A 13,971-nucleotide genomic window follows, 5' to 3' on the forward strand; every position below is an offset into this window, starting at 1 on the left:
TCTGGTACACCATGTTTTTGACCTCTGACCTCTGTGCACAGAACATGTTGACTAAGAGTTGCAAATAAATTCCCACATACGATAATTAAAACATTTAGATTTACGCAACCCTTTACCAAACACCAAGAACAAGTCTTCACAACCACCGCCAATCAAATGTGTTGCCTCAAGACTTTTACGATCATTATATCTCTTTTATCAAATAATAACCTCAGTTGAACTGCATCTAATACCAGAAAGATAGTACCTCGTTGTCAGTAGATTATAGTGACAGGGCAGCCCAGTTACATCTATAAGCATGCATGTGATGTTATTACTGTGTAAGAACATAAAGAAGTTTACTTTTCAGCAGGGAGGTGTTCTTGCCTACAGCTCACTGTCTCTGTTTTTAATGCAGAGCAGGGCTGATGCAGGTGCTCAAACTAGAAGTCTGCAGATTGCCACCCAGAGAACATCGACGCTAAGAATCAGGCAGTGGCACGGCAACATTTCTGGGCCCGAAATTGAAACCACTGCTTGTGGTTTTGGGCGGGGCTATACCGTGAGAAATTCAGCAACGATTTGTTGATAGCGCTGCACATTCCACACACACAATTTTCCTCCAACTCTGGCTAATGATCAGTTCTTAAACCTCTAAAAGCTTTATTGTTTTAGTGAGCTAAAATTAAATAAAATTGAAAGATTGGACAGATGGATAAACTAAACAGTGTTTTTCACACCTAGTTTTAGGTTTTAGTTCGGTTAACTGCAATAACATCGATGCAGTCAGAAAAAGAAAGTACACCCTCTGTCAATTCTAAGGTTTTAGTATCAGGACACAATAAAGTCAAGAGTCGATATTTATTTATTTTTTTAAGTTGCAGTAATGTGTGAAAAAACAAATGCACCCCACGATTCAGTAGCTTGTATAACCACATTCAGCAATAACATGAAATAATGGTTTCCTGTATGATTTTATCAGTGTCTTACTGTGCAAATCCACTTTTGTTTACAGCATTGCTTCAATTCAATAACCTCATGTTGACATCTGAACTTTGAGTGGGTCATTGCGACACCGTTAGTAGAAAAATAGCCTCAGTTGACTCTACCTTGGTATACCTTGGTATACAAACAAGTTCATGGAGTTCATGGTCTGCAGCATCCCAAATCATCACCCCTCCACCACCGTGCTTGACACAGTTCATTTATAGTGTTTGTGCTGATATGCTATGTTTACTTTTCTCCATACATAATGCTGTGTATTACAGTCAAACAGCTTCATTGTAATCTTGTTGTGATTTCTAACTTTGCAAACCTAAGCTGCACTGCCATGTTGATTTTAGAGAAAAGAGGCTTTCTCCTGGCATTCCTACCAAACACGTCATACTTTTTCTGTCTTTTTCTAATTGTCCTGTCATGAACTTTAACATTTAGCATGCTAACTGAGGCCAGTAGAGTCTGAGAGGTAGCTCTTAGGCTTTTTTGCAGATTCTCTGAGCATTGCACGGTTTGACCTTGGCCTGAACATGCTGGGATGTGCACTCCTGAGAAGACTGGCAACGCTCTTGAATGATTTCCACTTGTGAATAATCTTTCTCATTGTAGACTTCAAATTGGAACCCTTTCCAGATTGATCTCTAAGATCATCACTGATGTGTCAATGCAACACCTGAAAAATTGCCAGAACTTCTGCTTTCATAGGGGGGCTCACACTTGCTGGCGATCAGTCAAGTGTATTTTAAGACCTTTAAGGACAGGATGATTTTTAATTGTTTCCTACATTTGATTTTGCTCTGAATTAAAAACCAAATCTTTTGTTTTTAATTGTAATATCTGCTTAAAGTTTGAGTAAAAGACTGAAGCATGAATTCTTGGACATGGACATGGACTCTCCAGGTGTGTGTAAAGCCTTATCCCTGCATGATTTGACTGTTCCAAAGAGCTCCTAGTCATCCACTGTAAAACGCCTGTCTGGCTTCTTGTTGTTGTGGCTGAGGTCATGTGACGATGGAGGAAAATCAGTGACAGTCAGCACTCCTTGGTCTTCGTTGGTCGAGTGCAAACCAGGCGTTAGAGCATGTCTCCAAAGAATGGAGAGCTACTTCTTCTGGGTCAAACTTCAGAGTATAGTACAAAAAAACCTGCAGACTTCAATATCATTCAGTGCAGAGTCATTCTCTCTCCTCCCATCAGTCGATACAACATTTTAGAGCCATCCACTGTGAAATGCTTGCCTGCTTATCATTCCTTCTTTTCTTATTTCATGAGATAAATATTACATCGCATTCACACTTCTATCAGTGTTTTCACATAAAGACAGTCTCACTTTTTTTTAAAAATTCTTTTCAGAGGTGGGATTTAATCCTGGACAGCATTTTAAAAAGGCAAGTTGTAGCAGAAGCTGTGTTACGGCTTGGTTGGGTCACTAAAGAAACCTTATATTGTATAATCCAAGGTTTTTTCATGCCTGACTGTCAGGTGGATGTCAGGGGTAAAGGTGAGTATTGTGAGTGATGACTCATCTCGTCTTTCACTCCCAGACTGGCTCCATTTGACCCATTAGTTTAGTAAACAGTTTTTCTGGTTCGCAGGATGTTTGACCAGTTTCCCTTCACTCCATGGCCTAACCAGCTAGGGGCCAGTAAGTCAGTCAAACTGGTTCCCCTGTTTTAGTGTTTTTACTGTTCACACCTGTGAATAGCATTGATGTCAGAGCTCACACGCCTTCCTCAGCCGTTTGCTGTTTTACCATCAACCTCGACTGAGAGACCGACACACTTGTCCCTCACGCTGCCTCCCCATCTCTCATCAGTAATCTGGTTCATCCTGTGTTCTTTTCTACCATCTATCTTGTCCCGTTTCACCGCCGTCTCATAAGGTTTCGCATTTTTATTCTGTGTCACCGTGACACAAATATGTCACAATAGAAATTCTGGCATCGCTCTCACACACACTTACACACAAACCTTATCCCTTCATCCACAACTCAGACACTTCAAAGTGACTCAGCAGTTTTAAAAAAGATCAGAGGGAGAAAACAGCAGTGCTATTTCTGGTACACCTTTAACTCCTTTTCTTCTTTCCCCCCGTTGGATTGCGGTAGCTTATTGACTAACTGTCAGTGACAAGCCAGGGGTGACTCTGTCGGGAAGAATGAAAATAGTGGTTTGTTAGAACAAAAGCAGAGACAAGAGAGTGAATGGCGACAGAAGTGATTGAGAGCAGGGGAACGGTCGAACGTAACCCAGTTCACCAGCTTCATGTCAAACATTGCAGTGTGGTGAGAGAAGCCGCTCTGCATTCCTCACATAACGGCGGCCGAATGTCAGCGCAAAAACTGTCCTTAACATCGGTGACGTGATGCGTTATCGCACAGATCTATTATTATGTTGACAGAATTACCAGGGAGGCATCTCCTGGCACAGGATACAATAAGACCATAAAATGAGCAGGTGTTGTAAAACTCTAATTACCACATAAGTAACATGTACATTTTTGTTGACACTTTTATAAAATACAAACTAAAAGACAATTAACAACTCTTTTAACTTGACTAGAATTGCGTGTTTAGGTTGCGTGGATATGTACATGGATATGTTTTCCTCTTTAAGAGAGTTTTAGACACGTCTAAAGTGATTCTAGCCCAAAGAAAAACTAAAGTGTGTGTGTTTTTTTAGTTCCTTTTATTAACCAGGGTTTGATTCACTCAATCATAATACCAATTTTTGTTTAATCAGAGAGATCAAGCTTTATTGTATCTGCCAGTTGTGCTCAGTGTCCACTCAAAAATGTATTAAGATCCATGAAAAAGTAGTAGATGGGCATGCTATAGTAGCTTTCCCTGTTGATGCTGTTAACAAACTGATGTACTTAACCAGACTGAGAAAACTTTTAAAAAGATGTTGTTTATATGTTAAAAGCGGGTCATTATATTTTCTTGCAATACGACAGTGTTATTAAATCTGACATAGATACAGACCTTCGGGGGCCCAAGATGTACCTGTGTGCCAAGTTTGGTTACTCAGGTCCTGATGGTCTATGAGGAGTTCATGGACAAAGAAACAAACAAACAGAGAGACAGCCCTTATTATTATCATTATTATTATTATTATTATTATTATTATTATTATTATTATTATTATTATTATTATTATTATCATCAATAATATCTGAATTTAATATAATTATATAATTTAATTTATGGAAATTGTGATAAATATGCTGTGTACATATGAAAAAAATTGCCCCTGGAATGACATTAAAAAGAAGAAAGACTCACAGTGGACTCTATTTGACCAGGAGCATTTCCATAACTTTTAAGTGTGGAGGCACAGGGCAGATCAAGAATGGTGCTTGGAGGTAGCAGGGAGGATCAGAATGCTTAGTATTTAATATCTAATACTTTTAGAAAATTTGTGTACAAACCACAGTTTTCAAGCTCATATGTGGCCCTGCGTCCTCTTACAGATGTATTATGTGAAAAGTGGAACTGCATCAGAATTTAAACCTAATGTTTTGATGGATAGCTGAAAAAAAATAGTTGAAAAAACTTAATTTTACTTAAGTGGCTTAATAATTCACTGGTTACATATTCAAACATGTTCAAATTACCTAATAACTAAAGTCATGTGAAATAAAAAAAATCAGAATCATATACATGATATTATTGGATTATAATTATTGATTTATTCACATGTATGTCCCTTTAATGTTGCAGCTGTTGATGATTTTAATTGCCTGTATATTGCTCAGCAGCTTGGGCTATAAAACTGAAGTTAATCTGCAAAATAATAAGTAACTAAAACTTTAAATTACATAGTGTTGGGAACAAAGTGCAATAATTGCATTCAAAATATGGAGTAATGTGAAGTAAAAGCTGAAAGTAGCATAACATGGAAATACTCAAAGTACAAGTACATTAAATCTGTGTAGAGTACAATAAGTAAAGTAAGTTACATTTCTACTGGTCCTATGTGTTCTCTCATTAAATGGTGTGGGGGATTGTAAGATTAGCAGTGCTCTAGTCCAATGGCTTTGGTAGAGGGAACTTCAGGATAAAACTGATTATTAAAAAAAGGGAAATAGCACCAACAAAAATGATCAAGATCACAGCAAATTATTGCACATGTGACCTTTTCATTAAAAAGAACACAAGATCATTGTAAAATACACACTAAAAGCAGATACAGCAAATACCAAATAAAGTCCAAGCTTCAGGGCTCAAAGATGTAAATGTATCACTTTATTTCAATGATTTCGTTACAGGATAAGGAAGACCGATCCAAGTTCTTGCCGTCAGTCACATTAGATTTGTTCCTCTTAAGCAACTGCAACAGTTTCAACAGAAGCAAAACTTTAATACGATGTTTAAATTCACTTGCAGTATATGTACTTTAAGATCACACATGGATAAGAATAAATACTCAAGAACAAACAAATGATCAGTAAATTGAGTTGAGCATGTTACATTTTAAGCAGCGCGTTTTTCTTTTTTTGTATTAACAAAGCGATGTCTGGGCAGTGTTCGTCTTACTGTCACACTGTAACACAGTAACTCCTTTCACTGGTCCACTGAGCACACTCACACACACACATGCACACACACACACACACACATATATATATATACGCGCACACAGATACAATCAACACTAACTCGTACAGCCACTCGTTCTCACTCCCTCTCATCTTCACGCAACATGCATATATGTATGTAAAGACTGCAGCTTTACATCTGTGCAGACCCACACTCACACACACACACACACACACACACACACACACACACACACACACACACACACACACACACACACACACACACACACACACACACACACTCCAGCTCAGTGAGAGAGGAATCTGCTGTGTCAGTATCCTCTAAGTGTTCACACTCACAATGACTTTCTGTGTCTTTCTGCCCAGCTCCCGGTGAAAAGGATGGCAAAATACTGGAGTAAATGAGCCAGAGAGCAAGCCTGCTCTTCCTTCAGACGTTTTCACGGGCCACACACTTTTCCCCTCAGTTTAGTGTTTATGTGTGTTACTTTTATTTAGGCCGCACTAGAGCTGGTAAGCTGTAATAAATGATTATAACTGGGAATATGTATGACTTTGAATATATGTGAGAGTTCTCCACAGTGTATAGGTCCATGTCTGGATCGGAGGAGAAAGTGAAGTCTTCGGGATCAGATGATCAGATGAGCCTGTAGCAAAGGCTTATTTGAAGGGCGACATCACAGGGGGGAGGAGGAGTCAGTTTAGGGAACGGGTCGTTCGGTGGTAGCTCCGTCGTTTGCTCCAGGAAGTTGACGGGCGAGTGCAGAGCGGGGGAGCAGCGTGAGTGTCTTTCAGGATGGCTCGTCGGTGAACCCGAAGGAATGGCCGTGCGCTTGTTTGACACGAAGTCAGGTCACTGGCAGTGATAAATGGGCTGGACGTACTCTGGAGGGAAGTAGCCCACGCGTCCATGGCAACGGCCCCTCCAGCGCACCGAATCAGAGCAGTCAATGAGTTCAATGACATCACCACGCAGGAAGCGTAGCTGGGACGGGTGGTGCGGGGTGAAGTCGAAGACAGCTTGGGCGTGATGGGAACGCTGTGGGTCAGGAGGGAGAGAGGGAACAGGAGGGAGGGGAGGAGGAAAAGATAAGAGAGTTAATCACACATTTTCATCACAACAGTAAGTTAATACCCAGTTAATAGCATCAAAGAAAATACTAAAAGTAACCCACCCCTGTGATGGAGACAGCTATCGAGCTCTATAAGATTTACATAGTAGCCCGGGGAAGTGAACCTTAAAGCCAGAATTGGCCCAACAAAGACTCCATTATAAAGTATAAATGCAAAAATTACACAAAATTTTAAAATGAAAGAATTTCTGTATTCTGAATTTTTTAAAGATTTTTTCGTATATTTTTCTTCAACCACACATTTGCCGTTTACAGAAGCCTCTGTTAAAAAACAGGTAGAAGATTACTGGGTTTTGTTTGTTTTTCACTGATATAACAAACTATTATGACTGAACTTCTTTTTCTTAAATTAAAATATCACTGGGATTAAATGTGCAGTTAAACTTCTGTATAGTCACAGAAAGGGAAGTTTCACCGCCTTGCTTAAGTAGGCTTCATGTGGCCCACTATGTAAAATGAGTTTGACATCCCTGTATTAGAAAATGAGAGATGAGGCCTTTTCATTGCGCAATATAAAGACACCACATGTCAAATGTCAATGAAGCTTTTTTTTACCATTTCAATCCAGAACTGTCTATTTGCACCATAGCGTATTTCAGAAACAAAGCACATGAATGCTACTTTTCTTTTTTTTAAAAGCTGGAAAGGAGGCAGTAAGCTTCTGTAATCCAACATCTCCCACATAAAATGAGTCATAACGCACCGGTGCAATGTGTGTAGTATTCAGTGGGGTTACGCTGTAGCAGCCTGGTGTTATTTGCATGTGACGGTCAAATATGTGACTCGTCAAATCAGGGGGTTGTAGATTTATTAACACATTTATCTCACTACGTTTAGATGGCTGCAGAAACCAAATCAACTGAAGAAGCTTAATATCCTGCAAAAGACAGATTTTTCATGCTGATTTAATATCACAGCCAGTTTTGGGTTGCTTTTGTTTTTTTATCAGTGACTCCCAAAAATATGGCTTTCTTTATGTTCAAGTAATATTTATACATACCAGTGAGTTTTCTGCTTATTATCATGATATGAAATCATATAAAATAATTTTGCACTTTTTTCCAGTCACTGAATACTCATTTAAAAAAATAGAGCACACAGCTTGGAAGGGCTAGTTTGGAAATTTCTCCACTACACGAACTTAAAATGAATGTTGGTCAATAAGGTTCGCTGGTCTTATCTCCTAAAGGCTTTGAGAGGTATTATTTAATTCACCAGCCACGATCTAGACGGTGAATTTTTAAAGTGAGCGCAGTTTCTTTGAAGCAGGAGGCCAAACAAAACAAGAAAAAGAATACGAGCTCCAAAGAGATTAAATAAGTCTTGGTCAATATGAAAAAGCAGTCTATGTATTCACACATTCATACAGAGCATGCACTTGGTGACAGCAGGAAGGAAAAACTCCCTTTTAACAGGAGAAACCTCCACCAGAAGAAGGCTAAGGGAGGGACAGCCATCTGCTACGACCGGCTGGGGTTGAGGGGAGGGAGACAGGACAAGAATCACCCCGTAGAAGAGAGATTAATAATAACTAATGATTACATGTACAGTAGTGTGTAAGCACCTAGAGAGTAAAAAGAGTTGAATGAAGAAGAAACACTGTCCATCATGGGAAGTCCCCATCAGCCTAGGCCTATTGCAGAGTATCTAAGTAAGGATTCAGGGGTACCTGAGCCAGCCCTGATTATGAGCTTTGTATCCTGAATCCAATCTGGGAGCTGAATTCTCTGCTTCCCATTCTACTTTTAAATATCCTAGAAACCGTAAGTAAGCCTGCAGTCTGAGAGCAAAGTGCTTTATTGGGGTGATACAGTACTATCAGGACCAGGGAAACAACTAGATCTGTCCAAGAGTAGCATATGCTAATGGACAGATACTTATATAGCACTTTCCACTACAACTCTCATTCACTACTTCTGGTACTTCAGCTTCCTCCCACAGTCCAAAGACATGCATGGGATTAGGTTAAATGGCTAAATTGGCCATATGCATGAATGTGATGTGACTTGTTGACTTGTTGTTTGTCTCTCAGTGTTGTTCCTGTGTTAGACTGGAGTACAGTCCAAGGTGTACTCCCTCTCTCGTCCTATGACAGCTGGGATAGGACCGTGAATTGAAGGTGAAACTGATGAAAATGAATAGGTGGCTGGTTTTGTTTCGAGGGCTTCAAGGACTTGTGATACTGAGAAACTGATGGAAGCTGTAAAGAAAACCATGCGTGTAGGGCATATTTTCAAGGGGAGAGCGAGTACAGACACACAGCGATGTTAGAAAGGAGCTAACAGACAGAAAAACAAAGAACATGCTGTTTACTCCAGACACACCACTCATCTGGCCCTGTTGGGTTTAAAGTTCCCATTCTGACACATTCCACTTTCTTTACCCTTCGATTCTCAGACTGTCCTTACCTGACAGCAGCTTAAGGTAAATATCAATGAGGCAAGATATTTTAGATTGCTGTGACACTTTTATGGTGATGAACAGCATGTGCTTTGCATAAAATTCTCATTATGCGCACCTTTGTGAAGCATGAAAATCACCTCGCGCCACTCTTCTCCTCATAAGCCTTGTTTAGCGTTGGGTTTTATCCGATATTTAAATCGAGTAAATGGTAGATTTTAGTTTCTCTTGGTCATAAAAGAGAAACACAGAGGGATGGGTATGCAACGGAGAGGTGCTATAAGTCCAGAATGATGAGTGTAATAAACACACATGCCCACTAAAAATAACAACAACAAACAATGCTAATAATGCGTGTCGCTGTGATGTTTGATGGCGATCCAGAGCAAGGGGAGCCGCTTTCAATTCAACCCTCAGATTCTGCTCTCTTCCTGTTTTTCTTTGAGTTCACAAAAGTACTGTTTTTCTTCTCCTTCGATCTCCTCTGATCGCTGCTGACTCGTGAAGTAAAAGCAGTTTAAGAGTGGCAGAACAAAAGTGGCTATTTTAAGGAGAGAGGCTCGAACTTAACTAACCCGGCTGTCACTGGCGCTCCCACAGAAGAAGGTGGATGTGATGTGAACTGCGAGGGAGCAGAGAGGCTGCAATGAATACCAATATTGTTTTTTATATGTAGGTGCGTCGATATCTATGTTGCAATTCCGGGCTTTATTATTGTGGACTGCTTTATCTTAGAGTAAGGCCCAATAAAATGGCATCCAAGTAGCAGCAGGCACACAAAACACGCACACACTTACAAACAAGTACAAGCACTAACTAGACAGTGGGATTAGGATCAAGAGACCCAGACAGAATCCATCAGGCCTGCAAATCTATAAAATCCTCACAGTCTTATGGTTTATTGTTTCACTGATCTAGTCGAGACTTCTAGTTTGTGTGGGTTGCACAAGAAGAACCCTTTCATTCTTGTTCTCTCTTGTAAAGACAAATACAATCCATGTATCCTTGTGATTAGGGTTGACTCCATCGCCTAAGAGAGCACTGACAGTACAGCTTTTGCTAGTTCCCTTGTGCACAGAATCCAATGAAAATTCCTCCAATACTGCTTGTTTGGCCCTTTGCACAAGGTCCAAGTTTTCCAGGGTAAAAGGGAAGGCTTTGCAACACAAGGACATGAGGATATTAAGGGATGTGTTAGGAGAATTATTTCCTATTCTGCCATGCTGAGATAAGAAGCTATCAAGAGCCATGTAATGAGCTGATGTGGAATTAGTTTGGAAAGACAAACCAAACAATAGGAGGGTCAACACACACACACACATACAAAAAACCACCATGGTGCAACGTGATCCAAGGACTCACGAGTGCTCAGCACACTTGGTTCACGTCTGTGAAACTGACCCATTTAGTCAAACACAAAAAGTAAGAGCAAATGAATTTTGAAGGCAAGCTAATGAGCTTAAGGCAACGTCGTGAAACACTGAACACAATCTTTTCATAACCTCGTCTTTCTTTATAATCTAAATGGTTAAAGGGGGGGATTGAACAGTTTTTTTTCTTTGTATTTTTATTTCTTTTATGAAAGAAAAAAGAAGTGATGCTGTGAAGAAGTGGATACTGAATACTGTTAATATTTCAAAGCTTCGAGCGTGCACATCAAGCTCACAAAGAAGAAAGGGAGCTGCTGAGCAAATACACAAGAAAGTGCCAGACTGTTTGTCTGCCAGTTTGCCATAGAGCTGTCTGGTTAACTGGTCTTTAGGGCAAATTTCTTTCATTTAGCATTTTCTTTGGGGGTTTTTTTCTTCTCCAAAAATGGCACAGAGGATTTTGTAGCTCACACAATTCTGTCCACAGTGGAACCTCTGAGATGCTTAAGAGTCCTTCTGATGATCAAAACCCAAATAGAAGCTCTAAATATGGTTTTGCCATAATCAGGTTAAGTCATTCATCAAACAATCTTTTCTCCAAGAGAAGTAAAGCGCGGGTTGTAGGACCGTGTGCAAACACTGCCAGTGGAAGACACTGGGTGTTGGAGCTTTGTTGATGCCCAAGGCCAAGACACAACCCCGCAGACGCGAAGACCAGCTGACTGTGATTTTATATAACTTGACGGTGAAAAAGCCAGTTGGGTCCAAAGCTAATATCAATGTTTCATGTGTACTTTTAATCTGTGCATCTACCTACTGGGAAACCAAGCCCACTGATGTGAATTGAAGATAACTGGATACGGATGGAGCCAGTGCAGAAATGATCGGCTGGTGTTTACATGATTGCATCTCTCATTTTTTTCCCCACCTTTGATCGTCTTCCAGACTAAATTGTAATGCAATAGAAAGGCTGTAGAAATATTTTTAAGTAAAGCTCGCAACAGAAAGGCACAGAAAATACACCTTAAAGCTCAAATTAAAACAGTAAACACATATGGAGACATAAAGAACTGACTAAGCTGCTGTGATCTCGTGTGGAAAGACAGAAAGGCTGCATAGCCATGTAAGGAAAGCACGGCACCTTTGGCTCTGGGGCATGATGTGATTCAGATTCAAAGTGACCTACAGGGCAACAACATCACAGCCAGTGTGCTAAACACGGAACGATACAGGGATACTGTATATGACCAGCAGCTGACACTTCACTGTAGTTATTTTCACTTATTTTTTCCCAAAACAAAGTCACACTGTTGCTGTATGTGGGTGAAACTCCCCAGCAATGGATATAGAATTAATTTGTCATGTCTTAAAGGTACAGTGTGTAAAAGATGTCTAGATGTCTGTAGACTGCAGCCAGCGGAAGTTTGTTTTCTTACTCTTCCTAATTCCAGTGCATAATCCTAGCTAAGGTGGCCACTATAGGATAAACAACTCTTGGAGCCATTTATCTGTAGTGAGCATAGGCTGTCTGCTGGTGTCTACGTCTGTTTACTCTGGAGGAGGCTGTAAAACATTTTGAAAAGAGTCTGATAAGTGAATGAAACTCACTTCTGTCTGATGAAAGCAATACTGAGGTGAGTTGTTGATATCATGAACTTTTCTGTGTTTGCCCCAGCTAGCCTCTGCTGTTTTGGCTCACAGTAGAGCTCTTAGTCTCTATTAGCTACTGTTAGCCTCTATTAGCTACTGTTAGCCTGTGTTAGCTGTTGTTGGCCAGTGTTAGTGATATCCTGAACGTTTCTGTGTTTGCCCCAGCTAGCCTCTGCTGTTTTGGCTCACAGTAGAGGTCTTAGTCTCTATTAGTTTCTGTTAGCCTCTGTTAGCTACTGTTAGCCTCTGTTAGCCTCTGTTAGCTGCTGTTAAAATGTCTTTGAAGTGGATATAACATTGTTGGGCTCAGACACTTAACAAATAAACTTGCGATGTGAGTAATTAAATGTAATTAAACTTTGTAATTAATGTAGTTAAACTTTTTATTAGAGGGTAAGTGTGATTTTTAGGACACATAAGCCTAGCTAATATCCATAAAGGTTCTCAGTCATCCAAGTCATGGTAATCTAAGAAACTTGCAAAAAAAAGAGCTTGTGTAATCTTTTTTGACAACTTCTTTGAATGTCTTGCATGTCTAATCTTCTGAAATTTTTGACAGTATTGGGAATAAATGAGCATGTTTCCATTAGAGCCCTGACTTCAGTTCAGGAGATGAGGTTCGATGTGAGGAGGAAGACGATGAAGTGGAAATGAGGGAGAAGAGAGAGCAGTGGTGAAGGAGGAGAAAATATACATGTACAAATGTTCAATAGTCATATGAGTACAACATATTTTTCTATTACATACGTTAAAAAATAAGTGACTGTATTTTTAAGGTTAGCCATATATGTCACCATCACACGCCACATTTTATATATATTATTATTGTTATTTTATTATCAAGTGTTTCAGGAAGATAATTACATAACACTGTCCTAGTGGACCCTTAATAAGCTTGCTTCTGATGGGGCAACTTTCTGACCTGAGACTAATGATGCTGCGTAATATAAAGACAATCAGAATTTGGTTCTGTGCCTGGGACTCATGTCACTGATGAATGGAACAGATATGATATAATATCATAGAACCAGGAAATTAAACAGAACCAAATGAAAGAAAAAACAAAATTAAAAATAATAAAAAAAAACATTATTTGGTAAAACAGAAATAGTCTTTTATGGTACTCGAGGACCACAAAAGCCATATGTAGTGATAATGTAGAGTTTTTGTGTTTTCTTTTTTTATTCTACTGCACGTATGTGAGCAAGTTTAAAATACACTTTAAGTCATATTGAAGGTCCTGCTAAATGCTGATAGCAGAGTGGAAGTGGCCTGAAGATAAGAACTGAAATAATCAATCATGAGTAAATGAATCGGCAACGACTTTAATCACGTCCATCACTGTAAATTGAATTTCTTTTGGGTGTTGAACCATTAAATTAGAACTTGTAGATGCATTTTCAAAACTATGGGGAATTTTACATTTGCTTCTTTTGTTTTTAAAGAACAATTTTCTTAATTTCCTTAAATGGGGTGGCTCTGTGGCGTTGTGATTAACACATTTGCTTTACATGCAAAAGATTGATGGTGGAAGGGTAAGAAGAGTTAGGCTTAGGATGAGCTTAAAGTGCTTTTACAGATCCTTAAATGTACAATATGTAGAAACTCCACTGATCATGAAAGTAATGCTGCTCTACTAATGCTTAGATAGACGCTTGGTGAACAGTGGCGGTTTCCATAAGCCCTATTATTTCTTAAGTTTAACCATATTCTTAAAAGTAACAGAAGAGTCACAGCTGACCTCTAATACCTGCATATTCATTGAGAATTCAGGGCAAATTGCCTGTGTCATCATAGTAAAATATGAGACAGAATAAATGGGGTGTAAAAAGCAATGAAATTAACAACCATAAACATCTTGTTAAAGCCTCCAGGCTGTT

At 39.4% G+C, this 13,971-nt stretch overlaps 1 protein-coding gene across 2 annotated transcripts in view; it reads right to left on the reverse strand.

The window, feature by feature from the left end:
* Positions 1 to 5,191: 5,191 nt before the first annotated feature.
* The window catches only part of grapa (GRB2 related adaptor protein a), a 34,809-nt gene continuing 26,029 nt past the window's right edge, over positions 5,192 to 13,971 (reverse strand). For both annotated transcript variants that reach the window (XM_031756454.2, XM_039611624.1), the window contains exon 5: positions 5,192 to 6,577. In XM_031756454.2, coding sequence (XP_031612314.1) covers positions 6,392 to 6,577 — 186 coding nt within the window. In that variant the 3' untranslated portion in view covers positions 5,192 to 6,391. The remainder of the gene's footprint in view (positions 6,578 to 13,971) is intronic.

Source organism: Oreochromis aureus, linkage group 4, assembly GCF_013358895.1.
Source record: "Oreochromis aureus strain Israel breed Guangdong linkage group 4, ZZ_aureus, whole genome shotgun sequence".
Taxonomy (NCBI): domain Eukaryota; kingdom Metazoa; phylum Chordata; class Actinopteri; order Cichliformes; family Cichlidae; genus Oreochromis; species Oreochromis aureus.